Consider the following 22868-nt stretch of genomic DNA (forward strand, 5'->3'; position numbering starts at 1 on the left):
GATTCCACCCTACACTGCTGGATGTACATGATCACACCCTAATACTCATTTGTCTGTAAAAAGGAGGCAATAGTGTGGATACGAACATTTTGAGAATAAAACACACATTTGTGCAGAGCATATAATAAAATGGCAGAGTAGATAGTAGATATAATTAAACACCTGTAAATTGGAGCCCCACTGAGCCTTGCCCTCCAGCAAGGCGTCCAGGACCCCGCGACTTGGCTCTCCACTGCCCGGGTCGTTCCCGCTCACCACATAGTAAGAAGCCCGAACTCTCTTGAAGAATTCCTGGTCCACGTTCTTTGCACTGCAGTGGTTAGGCACGTAGGCCAGATCAACATAGACAGGTGGTCCAGTAGGGACGGCTGAACTTGTTTTCTGTGAGTTGTTACCTGGATTGGAACACAGATATAAAAAGGCATTCAAGTATAATAATAGTACTTAAAATGTACATCAACAAGTATTATCTATGTATGTGCATTAAACACATTTGTGATTGTGTAAGTTTAGGAGCTTGATCTCATACTTGCACAAAAATAAGTTATATAATAAAAAAAAATCATATATGCAGTCTTTGCATTATTACAACTTTTAACTTTTTCATTTTAGTGGCTAACGACCAAATTCAATCCGATATATAGTTTTTACCTAATTTTAATTTATAGATAGATTATCAAGCATTTAACTGGCATTAAAAAGATGGTGCATCATACTGGACATTCCACCATCTATTATCTTTGACTGCCGATGATATTTGTTGAGGAGATATCTAACAAAACCTTTTTAGACAAAATTCAATTGAGGTTATTAAGTTTAATTTCCATAAACATATGAAAATGATACGATGAAGGGAACACAAGTACAGTAACCTTTCATTCCACTGTGTGCAGTGTACACAGTTCTTGATCATATAATGCTCAATTATAAGTCCTGTTTTAAATCTACTTTTCTAGTTAAATCTGGTGTCAAACCACTTTGAATCAGACCAGGAATTAGTTGGAGGATAGATTCATGTCATGTTGTTTTTACAGCCTGTTACCCACCTGAACTGCTCTTCACACCATTAACCAAGCCTTTCCCTGGAATGAGGACCTCGGTCCTGGAGCCTTGACTCTCAGACATCTTAATCAGCCTGGAGCTTCGCTCTGTGTCCTTCCTCCTGAGGGAGGCTGATCGTGGTGATGCAGAGTCCTTAGCCTGCTTCATTGGAGTAGAGGACCTCTTCCTGACTTCTCCCTTACGAGCAGGAGAGGCAGACTTGGGTTTACCCTTTCTGAGGCCCTTGGTGGTCTTGTGCTCCTTCTTGAGAAGCTTCTCTGTGCTGCTTTGGTCATTAAGAAGAGCCTCTGGATCCACCATGCACACATCTGGGTGGGGAGGATGAGGAAGAGAGTCCTTCATTGGAGTGGGGGGGGGATCATGACTCCTCTGAGCAGATCGTGGTGATGGAGGATGGTGACCCCCTCCAGCTCCAGATGCAGATGATTTGTCCACAGGCAGATGTTCAGCATCTTCGTCTGAGTCCAGATTTCCTTCAGCTGTTATGGATGGACATTCCTCAGTTTCTGGAGGGACGTCTGAGTCCGACTGTGTCGACAGCGATTCGCTCACTGATGTGGGAGGGGTTTCCTCTCCAGCTAACGTCACAGCCAAACCAGATGACATGGGCCCAGAAAGATTTGCCCCCTGAACAGTGTCTGCTTGGGGACTCTGAGTGTGGTGGTGCCTCTGCTTGGCCGACCTCCTTTTCACAGAGTGCTGCTCTTGATCATCCTCGTCTCCGTCTTGCAAGGGGTCACTGCAGCCGTCCTCCTCGCCCTCGTCACTGGAGAGCTGATGAGGACTGGGGTTGATGAACGATGGAGACAGTTCTCCTTTGCGATGTTTATACTCACATGAGGAGTAACCTGGAGGGGAGGCAGAAAAGGAGGTGGCACCGGTGTTCAAGTCCGTGGGCCGATCAGTCTTAAATGCTCCTTCACTCGATGGCTCTGTGTAATGAGAATCCTTTGAAGAGGATATAGAGGTACTGTGGGCACTGGCCATCCATTCCATCTCTTCCTTTACTTCCTCTTCATCATCATCATCTCCATATCCTGGAGGAGGGGCACTTGGGCAGTCATCAGGCCTCTGTAGTAGCTCCCAATCAGATATACTACTCTTTCTTCTAATTTCTAATCTCTCTGGTGGCTTGTCCAACAGGCTTCTCTCCTCTCCTCTTTCTGCCTCTCTTTCCTCCCCACCATCTGCTTTTTCACACATCTTTGTATCAGCTGTAGCATTCTTCTCTTCTGCGCTGTCTTTAGATGTATTTGCTTCTACTTTCTTTTCCTCTTTTATCTGCTCAGTCTTTCGATCTCCCTCACTTGTTTCTCCTTCTCTAACCCTGGCATCCTCCTTCACAAATTGAATAGCTCCATTTCTTTTTTCTTCTTTTGACTCAGATTTTTCCTCACTTTTCTCTTTATCCTTCTCTGTCTTGGACACTTCTGTTATGGCACATGAGGTTTGGCTGGCTCCACTATCACTCAGTGGAGTAACAGAGGCTGTCTGATGGGTTGACAACACCACGTCAGGTTTAGACACAACAGTTGTAGGGGTGATTGTGACAATCTTAGTCTCTGCGGAGTGTGTGGTGCTTTCTACCACACTTGACTCCGTTATTGATGAAAAAGTCTCTTTTTGCTCAGCCACTTTGATTTTTTGACATTCAATAGGACTTGCTAGGGTGCTGTCCTTAATTTCAAGTGTATCAGGCTCCTCATGTTCTGCTGACCCTTGGGACCCCTTCTCAGAGGAGTCAGCCCTTTGGAGGGGAGAGCAGTCAAAGCGAGCCTCTGAAGTAGACATCTTCAACGGTTCAGCACACTGTAGAGATGATACTGTGGTGGATGTTGTAATCTTAGTTTCTAGCGTATAAAAACTATCAGTGACTTGACTTTCCGACTTTGCAGAGTCGATATGATCCTCAGTCTGTTTGGCAGTGGCAGACTGGACCGGAGACGATGGTGTGGTCTCTTCCACCTGACTGAGTAAAGACACTTTAGTTATAGGTGTCATTGTCACCTCCATGTACTCATCTCTCTGAAATCCTCCAAAGCAGGAGCTTGTAGATGCTTTCGTGAAGGACGGCTCCTCTTTGAGTAGAGGTACTTCAGAGCTCGATATTGTGGTGAAAGTTTCAACTTTGTCTCCAAGCTTTTTGGTAAAAGGGGCAGTTGTTGAGGCTGAGGACGAGTAACTATAAGATGTGGAAGAGTATGTTGTGGGAGAATATGTCAATGTGCTGTATGTGCAAGCTGATGAGGTAGTTTCCTCATGTTTCGTGGTGGTATCATCTTGACTTTGTTCTCGGATGTCTCTTTGGTCGTGACATTTATCATCAACTAGCTTGGATAGCTTAGAGTCATCTGAGAACTTGTGTGTTTGTGTCTTATCGTCTTTCTGTACTGTTTGACTGTGCTCACTTTGCAAATCCTCAGAATAACCTCCAGATCTGCTCTGTCCGATATCAGCATAACTGCTTGTTAGTGGAGGGGGGGGACTAGATGAAGGTTTGGGCTCTAAATGATCAGTTTGCAAAGGTATGCCTGTCGAGCTGCTTGTGGACTTTGAATGACAAGAATCCTTTGACATAAAGCTTGGAGATGAAGACTCGAGTAGTTCAGAGAAGGTTATGTCCTCTGACGATGACAATCTTCTCTTTGTGATTGGTTCAGGGGATAGATGCTTTTTGTCTGGATCATCTGCTTTCTTTGTTTCAGTAAGTTTTGGGACAGCAGGTGTAGCAAAACTGATTTCATCCATTTTATGAGCACTGTGGCCCTGTGACGGAGAGGTTTTTGCTGCATCTTCACTCTTTGTCTCCAGAGGTTTGGATGTAGCTGTTTCACCGGATCTCTCCTCTTCTTTGAGTGGTTTTGTATCAGGAGATGGTGGTTTTTCACTTACATCCTGCTTGGTGGTCTCTGTGACTTTAGAAGCGGAGGCACCATCAGGTGTTGGTTTACACATGGTTTCCTCCTTAAGGGAGCTTGATTCAGGCAACTGAGATTTTTTATTTGAGTCCTCTGTTTCAGCTAACTTGGCACTACCATCAGGACTGCATCTGCATATTTCTTTTTCAGACTGCTCTCTTGCACCCTTTTCCATATCTACATCACTTAACTCCTCATCCTCTTCTTCTTCCTCCTCATCTTCATCATCATCATCATCAAAATCTTCACCCTCTACAAGTAGCCGTTGATCTATCAGGCTCTCTTTTCCCTCAGGAAAGTCTAACGTGGATCTACTAGTGGCGGAGCTTCTAATTTGACTGTTATCAGAGGCAAGAACATTATCGTCTATTCCGTGACCTAGAAACGTGGTAGAAGGGGCAGCCCTTGAGTCAGCGGATGTTTCCACTCTCTCAAAAGGTGATGGTTGAGGTAAAATGTCTTTTTCTGCTGGTGAGTGCCGACCGGATGGCGAGCCTTCTCTTTCATGATCAGAGGACATGATTTTCACTTTCAGTGACTCAGCAGATTTTTCCCTCTCTGTGAATTCTCCAAAGGCTACAGGAGGAGCTGAAGCTTGGGTACCAAGATCTGTCTCCTTCAATGAATGAGAGGGTACTTCTTGTCTTAAAGTTAAGCCTGCCGATTGAACAGCTGTAGCTGCACTTCCTCCTGTGGTCCCAGGTTGAATTGCTGCTGCAGCACCTTCCTCTTTCTCTTTCTCAGATTTCTCTGGTTTGTCCTCTTTGGGAGTGAAGGAATAAAACTCAGCAGCTTGGGACATTTTGTTGTCCTGTAGGTCTATGGTTGAAAAGCTCTTGTCAACATAAGGAGTATCTGGTCTTTCCTCTCTCTCACTCTCCTCTTCTTGGCCTTTCTCTCTGTCTTCATATTTCGGGGAGGTGCTTGGACTATGGTGACTGCTCCTTTCACTCTCTGTGAGGGACACTGGGCTGTAGTCAACTCTGCTAAAGGAAAGAGGCTCTTCTTTGTACTCATCATCAATGAGAAACATGGCTCCTCCAGCCTCTGCCTGGCTTGTTCTTCTGTTATCATCAATATCAATATCTGAGGGATGATCAAAACCTAAAGAAACTTCACTCTCTTCTCTAGAGTCTAGATCTTGATCTTTTGGGATGGGCTTTTCATATGGATCATACTTTGATGCACCAAACGTTTGCTCTTCGTCTTGTGGGCTCCCACTGCCTATCCCTTTCTCAGAGGTTATTTTTTGGCCACTCTCCACTTTTGCAGTGTCTAGTTTTACAGCAACAGTGTGTCCAGAATCCTCAGCCTCCTCTTTGTCCAACATAAAATATGCACAAGGTCGTGAAAATCCTGGAGAAGCCACCTCTCGTTCTCCTTCCATCTCCCTTTCTGCTTCTTTCCCTGGTTTCTCAGGTGGATTTGTCATTTCTGTAGCTTTAACTCCTGGACTCAACTGAGATTTAATCGGTTTCTCTTGTTCAGGTATTTCTTCTACACTGGACTGGCTCTCAGTGCTCGAAAGTGTACAGCTCCTTGGTTGACTGTCTCTGCTTGATACTGTTGACAACGTAGGGATTTTCTCGGTCAGGTCTAACACTGGTTCTGCTTTAGCTGGGATATGAGAAACTGGTTCTTGTTTTGGAATGAAGGTCGTCTCCTCCTTTGTGTCACTATCAAACGAGGACTCAGGCTTAGCGAGAGGCGCAGGTGTGATTTCGGATTTCACAGCATCTTTGTCAGCCTCAGGTAGAAATCTGGATTCTTCTTTGTCAGACTCTTTGACGTCTTCATCAATAGAGGGCTCCTGCATTGTGAGAGTAGGAATGATCACTATCTGTTGTGATGGTTGTGGCTTAGTTTGGTCACTTGTCAGTGCAGTATCGTATGAAGGCAGATCTGCAGAGGAGATGTCATGCTCTGATTTAATTGGCTCCACTGACAAAGGTCTAGAGCCAGCTCCTCCCATACAGATGTCTTCCTCCTCTTCGTCTTCCCTGTCTTCATCAGAGGACTGAACGACAAACACAGGCTTGAAATCTGACTTGGATGTCACTGTCTCTTCTGATACTGTTTGTGCAGGTTGTTTAATGGTTTTGTCCGTGTCTTTCTCCTGTAATTCCTCTCTCTCCCATTTCTCCTCTTTGGTCTGATCTGCGTCAGCGGAGTCAAACTTTTCTTTTTCTGGGATCTCATCCATTTTTGTGTCATCAACACATTTTTCTTTAGTCATCTTTTCCTCTTCTGCTGGTCTGGCCTTTTCATCTTTATTGTCTTCAGTCTCATAACTATAATCTTTCTCTTGCTCTTTTTCCATTTTCTGTTCTTTGCTCAGTTCAGCAACATGTGTGTCATCTTTTTCTTTTTCTTTCTTCTCTTCTTGACCAATAATGACCTCTGCTTCTTTATCTTGTTCCTTTTTCTCCTCCTGGATGTAATGGGGGGTCACATACATGTAATCTGTCACTGGTTTCAGGTCTTCCCCTGATTTGGTTACAGAGGGGTCTTGTTGCATTTCTATTGATGGAGCACCAAAAGTTTTGTGCGTATCACTAATGTCACAAATATCCTCCTTTTTAATCTTCTCATCTTCCAAGGTATTATCTACCTCTTTTTTATCATCCCTCTTCGGCTCTGACTCAAAAAGATAATCATGTCTTTCTTTGGTCTCATCTTTGGCACTAAATGTTGAAGTATACATCTCCTGTTCATCTTTCATTTCCTCCTCGGTGGTTTCAACCTTAGATGGCTCTTTCTCCTTCACATCCTCGGGCTGCTCAGCGGTCTCTTTCTCAATGTCCTTTTCAGATTCCTTATGCTTAAGTTGCTCCAAAATTGGTTTGTGGTCAGGGACATCACCCTGCTCTTTAGCTGCTTCTGTTATTATTTGTTTGTCAGGAATGTCACTTTTTTCCACCTCTTTTTTATCATCCATATCCATTTCCTTCTGCTCTTTAATGGATACCAAATCAGATAAACTGCTCTTTTCTTTCTCTTTTTCCATTTCCTCTTGTTTTGGTGTTTCTTTTACGTCTTCCTTGATACGTTTTGCATGTGATGTATCTTCTTTCACCTCAGTCTTCTTCTCCTCATCTTGGGGGGGTGTTCCACCAGGGCTATATTTGCCCTCTTCCTCCATGGAAGGTTTGATCTCAGACAATTCTTCCTTAATTGGTAATGTGTGTTTCTGAATTGTCACTGCTCCTCGCTCAGAGATTTCCTCCTCATCCACTGCTTTCTCTTTGTCTTCTTCTGCTTTTTTCTCAGCACAAATGTCAGCCTTTTTGCTTGTTTCGTCCCCGGATGTTTTGACAGTGGAAATTATTACATCTTCTTCCTCCATCGTAGCGAGTTTGACAGCAATGGCATCTTTATCTTTACTTGTCTCTTGCTCCTTTTCTCCTATGATTGGTTTGACAGCTTCTTCAACTGTTTCCTTTGCTTCTACCTTTGTTGATGTGGCAGAGAAATCACTATCAGCTTTACATAACTTCTCTTCCTCCACATTGATAAGTTTGAGGTGAGAACTATCCTGTTTACTTTCCTCTCCAAGTGTTTGTTTACCAGCAGATACATCTTCCTTGCTTAAAATTTTATTTTTTTCCTCTTCTTCTGTACCTTTTATAGCGGCAGTATCAACTTCACCATCTTTGCTTGTCTCTTTCTCTTTTTCTTGCTCTTTGGTTGGCTTGGCAACCATAAACTCATCTTTACTCACCGTCACATCCTTTTCCTCGACCTTGATGAGGCTAACGGTGGAGATAGCATCTTTACAAATCTCCTGCTCCTTTTCTTCTTTCATGGTAACAGCAGATGTGCCATCCTTAACCATGATTTCTTCTTTGGGGAGTTTAGTAACAGTGATGTCATGCACCTCTTTCTCGCTTTCCTTCTTCTCATCTGTAGAGGGCTTGGCAACAGTAAAATCGATCTTTTCCTTTTCTTTCTCCTGTTCCTTATCTTCAACTTCAATATCTGACAGCAACTTGATGTCAGATATTTCTGTCTCCTTTTTCTTCTCATCTTTTGGCTCAATAATGGACTTATCATCCCTCTTTGCCTCTTGCTCCTTTATATCTGTGTCATTGGCTTTTTCTAACTCTTTTTCTTCAGCCTTTTGTTTTGAGCTAAAAACAATTGTATCTGCCTCTTTCTTCCCATCTTCTTTCAAAATCTTACTATCAGACACATCGTCTTTCTGAACGTCTGTTTCCTCAACCTCACCTTTGGGTTTAAAGTCAAAACCGTCATCTTGTTTTGCCTCTTTTTGCTCCTGCTCATCTTTAACTGGTTTGGCCTCAGAAGCAATTATCTTGATCTCTGATGCTTTACAAGTTTCGACTTCAGGAATATGGTCTTGTCGAGGCTCATCTTGAATTGGTCTATCAATGGTGACAGTGTCCTTTGCAGTTTGCTCTTCTTTGACACTTTTAATATCAGATGTGTCGGCCGTTACTGCCTCTCTCTCTGCTTTTTCATCCATTAAAGACTTAGTGATGGACACATCCTCTTTAATGATAGTTGTGTGTTTCTCCTTGTCCTTGAATTGTTTGACATCAGTGGTGTCGTCCTTTTCTTTCTCATGTTCCACCTTGACGGTTTTAACTGCAGATTTATCATCGTGATCATCATCATCATCATCATCACCTAAGAAATGACTGTCCCCCTCTGGCAATTTACCTGAAACAGGCACTTTAGTTTCTTTGTCTTTGAGACCAACACCACCATCTTTATCATGTTGTTCAGATGAGATGAAGGAGTGTCTCTCTGACACTGGAGGCTGACTGCCTTCTAAAGATGCAGCAACATCTGTGATGGTTTCTGTCAGTTTGCCTTCATCTTTTCGCACTGGTGATGTGTCTTTTTCTGTCTCCTTTATCTCAGGAATCTTTTTAAGGTCCTTGTCCAATATTTTGTCCAAGGATGTTGCAGCTTCGTGTTGATGCCGATCTAACATCTGTTTGTCAACAGCTTTTTGTGTGTTGTTTTCTGATTCAGCTATCTTTTTATTTTTGTCTTCAATTGCGATGTCAGGGAGCTCTTCTGGCTTCTGCAACTCCAAACCAGGGAAAACCTTTATCTTGTCTTCCACTGGTGACTGGCGGATTGGAGAGGGAGCTGCACTTGATGGACCAGAGTGTGGAGGGGAGGCCATTTTTACAGTTATGTCATCGGGACTGAAGCAACGCTCCTCGCTCTCAGAGGTCACAGAATCCGATCCAAAAGGTCTGGTAGGAACAACAGATGAAATATCTTTTGGTAAAACTGCATCTATATTTTCCTCTTCGACTGGCAGGTGGACTGGTTTGACGTCTTGTGTAGATTTTGAAACAGGAGAGACTGAGCCAGCTAGCTTTTCACTGTCTCTCTCTTTATCCTGTAATATTTGGGATGAAGCATAGCCCTCTTGGAGTTTTTCAAGTGAAATATCGACATTAGGAGTTTGGTCTTCTTCATCCTCCTCATCTTCTTCCTCATCTTCCTCCTCCTCCTCTGCATCATGAGCTTTATCCAGCGCCTTCAATTCTACAGCAGGAAGCAGTGCGTCATCAAATGGAGACCTCGGTTGTTTGTCTTCTTCCAAAGAAGGTGGTGAAAGAGTTCCTGCAGAGAGTGGCTGCTCTTTGCCTTGTGTAGCATCAGTCGGGCTTATCAGGGGATCAGATGTTTTGGGTGGTTCCTCAGCCTGAGGTGCTGTGACAGATGCCACAGAGTGATCTTCAGCCATAGAAGTAGGGAAGGAGGATATTTTGTCGTACTCTGTGATTGACGTTGCAGAGGACACGTGCTCCTCTTCGGCCAAAGGAGCGATCATGATGTTTGTGAACACAGAAACTTGCTCCTGCAAAGCTGGGATAAACCCCTTTTCACTAATAGCTGCAGCTTGCATCTCCTGAATGCCATGAATGTTTACAAATGTTTCAGTCTGATCTGGAACAGAGATGTCGTAGGCACCTACATCATATTGGAGGTGTGGTATCCTCTCCTCTGCCTCTTCATGAATCTCCTCGTCAGAGATGGTCTGCTCTGTCTCAGAGTAGCCAGGGATGGTTTCATCTTGGATGTAGGACATGGGTTCACCTGCAGCAGCCCCTTGAGCTATTGAGGTGATGGGAGCTGTGGCCCCTCCAACATGAGACAGGTAGCCTTCCTCCTCTTCTTCCTCATATTTAGCTGTGGTCGAGGTTTCAGCGGTTTTGCTTTCTGTGACCATTTCTTCTTCAACCGCATCTTCAGGTTTCACTTTGATCTCTTCATCTGCTATGACATCTAAATCTTCCACCTCCTCCAGTTCCGCTTTCTCTCCTGCTTCCTCCTCTTCCTCTTCCTCCTCCCTGGGTGGAATAATCTCCAGATCCTCTCTTGTCACAACCTTAGCTGAGAGAGTTTCTGATTTCTCCATTTCTTCAAGCTCATGTTTCCTGTCAAGTCCATCATCCTTTGCCTCTTTCCATTTGGATTCATCCTCCTCTTCCCCTATTCCCATATCCTCTTCCTCCTCCTCCTCTTCTGGTTTCTTTTTGGCAGGTGGGGCCTCTTCTTCCTCCTCTTCCTCTTCCTCATCCTGAGATGCTGCTCCCTCATCCTCAAACTTTTGAGCCTCCTCTAATTCAGTTTCTTGTGTGGATTCCTTGTCTTTGTCCTCAATGTCAGCTTCCACTTCTGGGGCTGTTGCCTCTTTTTCAGGAGACTTTGTGCCAGCTGGAATCTCTGATACATTTTCTTGTGCTTCGTGCTTCTCTTCTGCTGTTAGCTCAGATGAAACTTCCGTACTCGCTGGTGGTTCTGCTGACAAAAGTAAAACCTCAGCTTTTTTCATTTCTTCGAAATCCTTGGTGAGGTCTTCGGGTGGGGAGGGAGCAGGCAGTCCCTCAGCAGCTCCATTCTCTTTAGGTTGAGGTTGGATTGTTGCAGGTTTCAGCTCCTGCGGTTTGGGTTCAGCAGGTTCAGACTTTGCTGCTTTAACTTTCCCAGTTTTGGCTTTAGTCGAAACTTTAGCTTTATGTAATGTCTTTCTTACTTCTGGTGTCAGTGGTTTTAGGTCAGGCTTTGTAATTTTTCTCAGCTCAGGTTTTGATGTGTCCTTCTTTTTGTCCTCTTTGGATTTAATATCTTTCTTTTCATCTTTTTTAGCTGAGTCATCTTTCTTTATTTTTCTTATCTCTTTCTTTTCCTTGTCCTTCTTCTCATCCATTTTTGACACCCTTTCCTTTGAGTGCTTTTTTAAGGATTTTTCTTTCAAGAGTTTCTTCTTCTCTGGAACATCAGTTTTAGATTTGATAGGTTTAGTTGGCTTTATCTCTTCTTTTTTCTCTGATGTATTTTCCATCACAGACTCGCTCTTTACCTCTGTGGCTGCTGACACAACATCTTGTCCTTCAGGTTCTTTCCTTGTAACCTTTGCTGTGGTTTTCGGGGAGGATTTAAGACTCTCCTTGCTGTCTGTTCTTTGTTTTAACTTGGTCTGTTTTATAACAGAGGGAGGAGCTCCTGAGGCAATGTCCTTTTGTGTGGCTACAGGGTAGCGCAAGAAGTCAAGGTGCTTTAATTTCTCTAGCCCCTCCAGGATCTTGTTTTGTGGTGCATTCCCAGGGAACAGCACTCGGACAATCTTTTCTGCAGGGTTGGCAGGGAGCCAGACGACTAAGGCTGTTATCGATGTCAGGTAGGGAACAGATATTTCTCCCTCTTTTCCGTTGGGCAGCACAATACCAGTTTTGGCTTTGCTGTTACCAGCCCACTTCTGCATTAGAAACTGCATCTCTTTGCTGTCTTTAACAGGGTTTAGAATATACATGTCTAACCTGCCCACACCCATTTTGTGGAAAAGAGTAATGGGCTCAATAGTGTTGCTCACCACTCGAAAGAGAGGTTCAGGTTTGATTTCGAGTTTGCTAAGGTACTGTAGAGTTAGTGATGCCTCTTCGATGCTGCGTTTTACTTTGAGGTTAGATTCTGGCATACGAAGCTTCTCTGGTACATTGAAGAAGACCACGCCTAGTTCAGGGGAGATCAGGTTCTTCATCCACTCGCTGTAGTTGTTGGAGCCTTGGGACTGCTCTTCCTCCTGTTCTGCTATCTTCCTCTGAAGAAGCCCATTGATACCTGGGAGATTGTCAGCGCCAATATGTGTCAGTAGAATTGAGTCGATGCGGTCCAAGTGACGGACAAGTTTCCAGAAGCAGGATTTTCGATCAGAGCCTCCATCCACTAAGATGTTGAAGCCATTCACAGCAAAGAGAGCAGAGTCTCCTCGTCCGCCAGGAAAGATGTAGCAGCATGGCTTGGACAGTTTCAGGAAGCCCCCAGAGGTGGGTGGCTCCAGGAGGTCAAAAGGCAAAGGCACATCGACCGTTTCAGAGACGTACTCTGTGAACTCGGTGATGCCCTCCATCTTGCGGAGAACAGGTTCAGGGTTTAGTTTGCACAACAGGAACTCCCGTAGGGTCTGCTGCTGTCCCAGGGAGGTCCAGCCCACCTCCCCGCGGCAGGACACAGTGAGTGTAGCCTGCTGCTTGGGGGCTGTTGTGCCCAGTAATTCACTGACCTGCAGGAGAGACACACCCAGACACATCAATCAGGGATACTGACGGGAACATATTGTGTTCACAACAACAACAAAGGAATTTCTTGGATTAATCAAAACATTTCAATAAAACCCTCCTTCTGTCTTTCTTTGTGCAATGTTCTCGTGCTTTTCGACACATTTCTAAATGAACCAGTTTCTATTTGTCAAGGGACCAATGAATGTTTAGAAGATAAAGCAACTCAACCCCATCACCTCTGAGCTGGTTCTGGCAGCCTTTGACAGTTTGAATGAGGAGGATTGCACACAGGCGTTGCTCTTGTCGCCTTGTTTAATTCTAAAGTATACTGATGAATTTAAGCCTCAAACGTTTAAGTTTACATCTTTATCAGGAGCCAAACATTAATAAGCAAAAAAACACTTTATAAACATAATACCTGCATCTGGTAGTATAATTACATTGTTCACCATTCAAATCATCATCTGTGTCTTTTGCATTGTTATTATTGCTTTTCTCATTGTTGCGCCACCTTGTGGTCAAATGGAAAAGAACAAAAAAAAATACAAACATGCTATAATTCTCAAGATAAAAAAAATAGTTAGCCTGTGAGAAAAAATTGTATCGAAATGTCTGTTCCATGGTGAATGTGTTCAATTCATAAATCCAAAGTGCTTGAGACTATATAAAGTTTTTTTTCTGATTATTGACCAACCAATAAATTACTAACATATATTAAAATATGTACTTATCCTTTCATATTGAACCATTTTAAACCACAAACATGATTTCACAGTATGAACTTCAAAACGTTCATCATGTCATCCCAAGAATTTGGCGACCACGGACTTGACTCACCCCAGGATCAGTAAAAATGTGTGAAATATTCTGGTAGGTGAAAACCCCGGTTTGAAGGAGAAGGCCACCGTGATCTGAGCTCTGGCCACTTAAGACCAGAAGCTTGTGTCCGGCTGAGTCTGTGACTAGAGACTGGATCTGAGACAGAGACACAAACAGAAGAAGAGAGAGGCAGACAACCAACCGTTAAAGTATATATAAGAATACTGACATAAAATAACACAAGTAACTGACAAAAGAAAATGCACTTTAATGTGTCATTTTTTGTTCTTCTCACATCCTGTCGAGTTTTTTGTTTTACCCACAGCATTAACTTTCTCGCAGATACTCTCGCATATCACATTTCTTTGAGTTTTATTAACATTTCTTAGCTGTAGCTCAACAACATGTTTGTTTGCCTTTTCCAATACCACCTCCAATTCCATGGCATTACATTTCGCTTTGCGCTTGTGGTCACTCTGCTCTCCGTAATCCTCAATGGCGGAAACCAGTAACACAGGCAAAACATTCAAATAGTAGTGCCTCGTCCATGTTTGCACCTGCTATAAGTTAGACAATTATTTTTAGTAGATCACCCGCAAAATGCCCGACAACCAAACGTACAATCTGTTATAATGCACATGAACATTAGCACTCTTAAGTTGGGATCTTAGTCGATTATGTATTGTATTAACACATACAGTCCACTGATTTGTCCCATTCATCTGAATAGGAATGTTGCTGTACCTCTGATACAACAGTGTCCTGTGAAGGGTTGACAAGCACCACCGTCTCTAGGACATCACTTCTGTGGTAGAGAGTCCTCTGTCCTGTAGGAGAGAGAAATAAAACCATTCAGTTAACTTCTTTCACGAACAGGCAGTGATGTGTAAGATCCAACCTCATCAAGGCATGACGGTGTTGAGGGAGATTCACTACACTGCATTCTCTATCATATGTGGGGCAATGACTATATAGAGACAGGCAACCCACTTTAAAATGAATACAAGAACAAAAGTTGGAATAGGAAATAGGTCACTGATATCTGCTGGCTGAAGTATAAAACTTAAGCCATGACAATACACACAAAGTTAAGACCAGACTGGATTTGTCTTTACACGACTTCTCGCATTGGACAGAAATATGTGTTCCACTTGTAGTGTGTTGCAGGAGGAAATTTACATTAAAAAAAAATTATAATACTTTAAAAAACTCTAAATTACATACGGAAATGTTTCATAATGAATTAGATTTTAAAGTACATTACCATTCTCCTTTTACACACTTATCATCATTATGCATCAAAACTTCATTCCACTCATAGGTGACGTTTTTAATTCCCTTTTGTTTCAGCACAGATGCAGGCGCTAATATTAGAGAGGTCTAATAATAGTGGGATCTCTGACTCTTCAGTGCATCCCCTGAGTTTGCAGTGCTGTGGTATCTTTTTAGGATCTGGTCATATCGCTGGCAGAAATCATATAATCAGCCTCAGATGCTGTGGTGGCAGAGGGTCTGATACATTAGCATACCATAATGGACTATCAACAGTTAAGATGCAGTTGGCGGTGCAAGAAAAGTAATTTCATACGTTAAGATACAAAACTTCACAGCTACAGTGTCTCTCAATCAGAGTGGTGCTTACAATTCTGCACCAGAGTCAGAGTCAGAGGAAGAAGTGGCCATTATGAAGCTGATGACTGTCCTTCATGGCTCTTATGCTTTCTTACTCTTCAGTGAAATAAATTATATTAACATTATAACTGAGGAAAATGTAAGCAGATTGTTTTTATATTCAACCTCATGTTCCTCTTATCAGGGAACTATCCATCAGTGACATTGTCATAGAGATGAAATGTTCTTCTCTCAGTTTCACAGTCCAGTGCAAATCTATTCAGGTCATAGCACTTTGTGCCAATGCTGCTTTTCATATTGCCTGGCAACAAAAACAAAGTGTTAAGTAGAATTAATAGGCACAGAAAACAAAAACCTGAGATATCTATTCATCTTTTGTCAGGTCTGTCCAAATAAGCCCTTAGGAAAGTCCAGTTTGTCTTTGGACTGTGGGAGGAAGCTGGAGAATCTGGAGAAAACCAACAAAAACACGGGGAGAACACGCAATCTCCACAAATAAAGACCTCAGCCGACCCTGGACTCAAACCATCACCTTCTTGTTGTGATGCTTATTAACATGAAAATACGAATAGTGAAAATAATGCTCAAAATATACACCCATATATCCCTCTATTTAAAAATGTATATTTTTCATAAATGTGTAGCATCTATAAAACAACAATATTTATTTCATTGTTTCATTATTCACCTTAAATGCAATGCCACAGGCCTATAAAGCAAATGCATGGATTGAATGCGAACCCAGTAAAGCATCGTTCCAGCAATTTTTTTCTGGTTTCCGAATGGAAAGGTTATTACCCCTTGCTGAGGTGCAACACTATAGATGCTCACACTACGAGAAATGTTTGAAGAAGACTGGATTTACCAGTGAAGCAATAAACGTGAGAATCTTGGCTGTCACTGAGCACAGTCAGGGAAGTCAACTTAATGCAGCAGCAGGTTGACTCCTGGTTTGGTCACATGTGAGGACATTTGTCAGCATGACAATTTCTTGATATGAAAAAGCACTGGAAGAAGTTGTGATGAAGTGGCTTTGGAATGCAGGGATGGCATCTAAGACAGAGCAATGAAGCTGTAAAGCAATAGTTCTCCAAGTGGGGCTTGCCTGCAGCGGATTTCTCGCAACATCCACCATAAGGTTGCTCAAAGAGTCAAAGACAAACTTAGGGACTGGAGAACGGCCCAAACACCAGCTGATGCTAAGATGCCCAGCTGATGATATATCCCTAACCTCTGATGGTGATCCTTGCTGGTGGTTGAGATTTAATCATCAAACTACTGTGGAAGACCTTGAAAGGGATACACCCCATCTTGTCCGATGTTTTAAAATGGGTATGAGGTGATGGCTCCCATATTTTGCTGTTTAGCATCATAGGATAACCGGCCCGATGATCTTTGGCGTTGTCCATATGTTAAACTGAGTTGTTGACTGCTAACCGAAACCTATTTCATTTGAGTTTATATCATTTTTGATCTTCTACATATTTCTTTACTATTAATCTTATTGATTCAACTTTTTATATTTTATTTCTTTACACTTTTTTATCGTAAAACAAGCATGTACAAATAAACTTGCCTTTCCTTTGTTGTATCAATATCAGATTTTCATTCATTTCAATTAATCATTGGTACCACCCTTTGTCGTTTCAATTTATTCTGTTTTAATTGTACTATGTATGGATTGTACCACTGTATAAAAGGTGCAGGTTTGAGCAGCAGTAACTATGTCTAAACAGAGAATAAAAAGAGTCTAAATATCTAAGAAACTGAGAATCCAAGGAATTAATGTTGCCAGAAAAATACAAAACAGCAAAGACATGAAGCTGAGACTGAGACCAAGAATCAAGCAAAACTAAATGAAATGTATTAAAACTGAAACATTCAGAGAGCTTCAATGAAACAAATCAGAAGATGTGTCTGTTGATGTTACCATAGAAACTGACGTCCATGTTTTGCTAGCCTGCAGACACACTGCAGTTACATCCCTTATATGAGAGATAAAATAATGATTTGTACTAAACTGCAGCACAGAGTGAGGGAGGAGACTGCAGGGTTTGTGGATGGAGGTGGAATGATACCCTTCAGTGTTCAGATGAAAATACAGCTGCAGCAGTCAGGAGGATCTAACGCCTCAGCAGATCAGCCCACTTTCACAGCATCATGACTTAGCTGCGGGGGGAGGGGTGATTTGCAAGTTTTCTTTTATACTTCAAACGCTGACAAGTTTAAAACGATAACACAGAGGCAACCTGATCGATACAAGCGCCGGAAACGCCAGCGTCATCCAGCTATGAATGTGCGAATCCTTTCAGGAGGATGAGGCCCCGAGAGACGGCGTGTCCCTTTGACCTCCCAATCTGCTATTCTCAGGTGAAACAGAGGAGAGCAGACTGCATTAGCGGCTGTTGATGGCTTCCTGCAGGGTGACTGCTCACTAACGCTGCAGACTGGAACGGGATAGGACAACAACAAAGATACAGTGAGTGAGTCAGACACACTGCTGTTTGGCCCCAGAGGTCAGAGGACGTCACCGAGAAGGAGCATTTGAAAGGGCTGTCACTGTCACTGAGGGCCGGACGTCTCTCACGTCAGGTTCACTCTCACTACCACACACCACTTATGGATGGAGACCTGTATGTGACTCTGGTGGTGTGGTTCTACATTATCACATGAATGGTTCTTATCAATGTAATGTACGTAATTGCAAGTAAAAGTGTTTTCTTCAGAAAGTATCAATTATGGCAATGAGAAAATGTCTTGAATGATCAACAGAAAATTAATCTGCAACTATTTTGATTGTTTTAGAATTTATAAGCAGTATATACAATGAAATAAATGTTTAACACCCTAAAATGGAGTTGTTAGCAAGAAAGTGTTATTCTACTACATAACTACTAAAACTTCACCGGTGGGAACCCAAAAATAGTGTCTGCTGTATAATTTTGATTGATTATATTGACAGTCATTATCTGGTCTGTCAGTATAGTAAAACTAAATGTGTGATTATAAATGTCTTCATATAAAACAGAGAAGGTATAATTGCTAAATTTGTGAATTAGCTCCTTTGTTCTATATGAACTTCATGTTCTAACATCCTATTTGAAGATTTCACTTTAGTTTATGGAATTTATTAAAACAGTAACAGGAAACAGTTTAAAAATATTTGGAGTAATTTATGGACGAAACTATCTTGAGAAAAAAATATACAGTATATATTGGCAAATAATCAGCACTCAAATAAATAGTTAGTTGTCCTAATGCCCTATGATGGACATGGTGAAGTGAAAGATTACAGACCAACTACACAGCATGACATTGAAATTAAGCTTCTTTGAGCATGGAACTATTGAATCATAATGTGAACTTCAGGTTAGGAAATCCGATTGTATTAACCTACTTGGCACATAAAATATATTCAAAATTAGGTTTGGAAAGGCTCATTTCTTAATATTGTCTGGATCCACACCCACCTCGTCTCTTTTAATCAAAGACCTGCTTAGTGCTCATGTAGGATACGATAACACAGCAGAGGACTTGAGCTGGTTGCAGGCGAGTAAATGTTAAAGCTCAGTGTTTAGTCATTGTTCCTTCTGAGGACATAAAACATCAGCAATGAAATGTTTTAATTTTGTCTAAATTCAAATTAACAGTACTTTTTAGGGACAGTGCTACACTGTTAAAAAAAGTTGTATCACAGCTTGACCTGATTCATGTAAAAACCCAACAGGCATTCGATTTCCAGTTTGCTTTAGCAATAAAAGAGCTGTTCTTATCGTCAACTGGAGTTTTGTGCTTTTTTAAGGAAAAACAAAATCAGTTCTGGCAACAATCCTACTCAAACTCACAAATGTCAACCTTGTAGGGCATCACAAAAGTGTTAAGGACACAGAGATGATTCTGGTTGAACCAAGGTGGTGGACTTTGTCATTCCTTGAGCCACACTGCTGCATACAAAAGTATTGTATATCTGCATATTAATGTATCTTTTAATAGCAATTTGTTTATGTAGGTCAATGACATATGCTACCTTATCGTCATCATTGTTAAAGTTGCTTATTGACAAAATTATAAATGTGCTCAGCCTACAGGAAGCTGTCAACTAGTAAGACTGATGGATTTTCGCAGAGACTTAAATCAAGGTTTTAATCTCTGCAGTGCGTCACTCATGCTTGACTAAATACATATCCACCTACTACCAGTCTCCACAGCAGTCAGCCTTGTGTACACTCTTAATTGGATGTAACATTAACTACTTAACAGAAGTCTGAGATGAGCTCTTTTTAAATAAATAACATCCCTAGGTCCAGGGAAATAGTCAAAGCAAAAATATAAAAATATCAATATATCAGTCTTTAAACCTGTGCTTTGCAATATGTAAGAAAAACCAAGGCTGTTACTGAAAATTACAGTAAACTATCCCAAGGCAGGCCAAATGTGTTCCACCAAGTTGCCCTCAACTATTCATCACTGTGGCTTCGCTTCAATGACAGGGAAGAAGAAGCATCGTCCTATCAGATGAGTAGAAATTCAGCTGAGGGAGATTTGAGAATCACAGTAAAAATAGGAGACAGATAAAATTTTTCATATTTGTATTTGTCTAATTTCTGCAAATCGCTGTTTTGTTAATATATCTGGGATAATCAACACAACTCTGCATATCACTATCATGTCATTGCAACACACTTCTGCAGTTCACTAAAGCCACTGCATAAGACAAAGAAACAAAATTTGGGCTTAAAAAACTAGACTAGTATTTTCCAACATTGTTTTGTCTGAAACCTTCAGACTTTTCAGTTTAGTCCAAACCAATGTAACGGGTGTGAAAGATGCCTCAAAGCCCAGTCTCGACCAATGGATGAAAATGTTGTCAGATCAAAAGAGGTGGTCTCAGTCCGGATCAAACTGAATAATGATTCAGATCGTTTTTCTGTTAGTTCGGACTTTAGACTATTTAGACTATTTTACTCTAACAGAAATGACAACACTCCAGGTAGACTCCGCCCACATGATGACAGGACATACGAATGTGAGTGAGTTTTGCTAGTGTGCATCTATTGGGTATAGTGTCACATTAAAGACAGTGTTTTGGAGCCTGAACCAGCCTCTGTGTCCTTGACTTCTAGATTTGTATTTATACTTTTTGGGTTGAAGACGAGAATGTTGGAATTTGTGTGCTGTGTCTGGGATGGTGGTAGGGGTTTGCATTTAAACGTAACTATTATTTATGTGTATGCAAGTATGCATGTTTGCATATGATGGTCAAATATACTGAACCCTTAAACCTTGAATTTGTCCTGTCATTTTCTCATCTCATATCCTGGTCCAGAGAAGTGTTCAGTAATATGTCATCAAGCAGGAACATCTGTGTAAAGCAAGGTCACACATCTGCAATGATCCACTTTCTTGACAAAAATAAATTTGGTGGCAGAGTAGACTCTGTGCATCATCTGCTCTGCTTCAGTCCCTTGACTTGGGTCTTGGTCTTGGGGAAGTGAACTCTTGGCTCCCTTTTGGTCTTTTGCACATTCATAACTGAGAGGCCCCGGAGGAAGGAAGGTCGTTTGTCAGACAGAGCTTCCTCAGCTGACCTGTTTGATATAAATATCCACGTCTGAACTCCCAAAACGAGAACGCTCTTTTTAAAGGCGAAAAAAACTTCCCCTGCACTGCTCCAGATAGCATGTTCCACATTTACAGTGACAGGCGGGTGGTGAAAGATTGTTTCAGGAATTTAAAGACTATAGGTAACAAAAAATACAGCAGAAGCTGCTTCTAGGGAGACAGATTCAGTATGTTGCCGAGTTCATTTTTATCTATGGAAAATATAATCATTGATTACCATTGAAAAAGTATAGGTCTAAGGCTTCTGAATGACCCTAAACCTAAAGCATAAAATCTCAATGTTGATAATAATCATCTACAAATGACTAACTAAAATCATTCAACAAAATAGCTGCTTCTGCAAATCAACTCACTGATGACTCAACCAATCATTGAAGCCTTGTCAATTGGTTTGCCATTGAAAGGTATACCATAGCTCTAATATACCTAGCTTACTGAGCATTTTCCTCCACAGGGACACATAAGTGTTGTCACTGGATATAAGGCACTGAAGCCCAGTTTATTTTAAATGACCTACACATGACATGGCAGAATGTTAATGAGGTTCACAGAAACAGATATATGGCAGGTGAAAAAATAAGGTTTCTTTCAAAGGAGCGATGCGTGCGAGCTGGTTCAGGCAGCCAACTCAAGCTGCGCTGCTCCAATCATGTGACATACATCGGGTGTCTTCAGCCACTCAACCACCCCAGCATCCACCTGTAGGCTACGATATGTGGATTGTAAATATTTGCCATCACTCTAATCATATCTATGCAATCATATCTAGGGGAATGATGAAGACGCCAAATACTAACATGTTCTACTGTTGTAATAAACATTTGAACGTGAGTGGTTTGACTGAATTGAAACACTGAAATGGTTATTATCAAAATATTTACTGATTACTTTTCTATCAAATTAAAATTGATTATATGGATTAACTGAAATGAAATGAATCACATTTTATGATGAGATCCCACCAGCCTTCAAGACATATAACATGAGTATACAGTTGTTATTACTACATTATTATCAGACCACACCCATCTTTTAACTGAGGTTATAAGTCAGCTATGCACACCTAAAGTTCTGTAACTATCTTTCACAGTTGTGATGCTGAAATGGTGATAAAATCTGCCCACAGACATTTAAACACCTGCTTAAGTACTGTCTCATTGAAGAGTTGGTGCCTTCCAAGACCACATCTAGCAATGATGACAAACACACAAGGTACAAACAACACCGTCCACTCTGTTGCACCTGCTCACTGGTCGTCTCAACGTCCTGCATCTGTAACTCGGACCTTGTTTCTGTTAAAAGTTAATCCGGTAAAGTTAAGTCAAGTAATGCAATAAGCTTTGTAATGAAGCTGAACTGATGCAACAGGCCTCATCTCTATACTCACGTTAGATCAACAGAGTCTGATTGAACCTGACATCAAAATGTTATTACCCTGCTCTTAATCTAATTTTCCCAATGTGAGCTCATTCCTTACCCACGGCTCAGTTCTATTGTCTGAGCTCAGAGATAACGTCATGTGAAGTGGGATGGAAAATTAAAAGAGCCACTATAGACCTGATTGTCTCCATGCTCATTTCAGCACTGCACTGTTCCCCAGTACTAAAGCAATGCATCAAAACTACAAGTCCAACCTTTTGTTTGTGTCTAAAAGCATCAAGTGCCTGCTGAGTCACTGCTGCAGTCTGCAGTGCCGACCATTAAAATGCAGCTCCTGTAACTCGGAAACATGTCAACTTAACCACAGCGTTTTCACCGGTCTCCGCGGTTATTATGTCAAATTGTGCACAAATAAAAAATGTTTTTTAAAATAATGAGTGTTAATGATATATTAATGCTTTTTTTAACAAATAAGCAGTGAGGTTAATGGCAACCTGTTTTTATACTGTAATAAATTCATAGATGCTTAATTTTTGTCAATGTCACCCACTGTTTTCAAACTTCTCATGTAAAATAAATCAATGTTTCTTTATCAAAGATCTAAAGAATTCCCAGGATTCAAATTTACACTTTGTGCACCTGGGGCATTCACAACAGCAACAGGAAGCCAGAGTCTTAGTTCCTGATGCTAATCCTGGTCCCGTGATTTGGCAGTGCTGAATGATTGGGTTGATAAGCCAGTTAAAGCCTCTGTGTAACCACTAGCTGTAATAGTATCTAATTCAAAGTGGTCAAATGAACTCAAGTGAAGTTCCTCAAGATTCATTTGTTTGTTTAATTGGACGCTTATTAGCATCTGCCATAAAAGTATGAATAAATACATTAA

General features: G+C 41.5%; 1 protein-coding gene across 1 annotated transcript in view; it reads right to left on the bottom strand.

Annotated features, from left to right (window-relative positions):
* map1ab (microtubule-associated protein 1Ab) overlaps positions 1–22868 on the bottom strand; it is a 69350-nt gene that overhangs the window by 4321 nt on the left and 42161 nt on the right. The window contains exons 3-6 of the mRNA XM_062390073.1: positions 14093–14175; positions 13367–13504; positions 1047–12531; positions 163–395 (exon numbers count right to left, since the gene is read on the bottom strand). Coding sequence (XP_062246057.1) covers positions 163–395; positions 1047–12531; positions 13367–13504; positions 14093–14175 — 11939 coding nt within the window. The remainder of the gene's footprint in view (positions 1–162; positions 396–1046; positions 12532–13366; positions 13505–14092; positions 14176–22868) is intronic.

The sequence above is a fragment of the Platichthys flesus genome, chromosome 6 (genome assembly GCF_949316205.1).
Source record: "Platichthys flesus chromosome 6, fPlaFle2.1, whole genome shotgun sequence".
NCBI lineage: Eukaryota > Metazoa > Chordata > Actinopteri > Pleuronectiformes > Pleuronectidae > Platichthys > Platichthys flesus.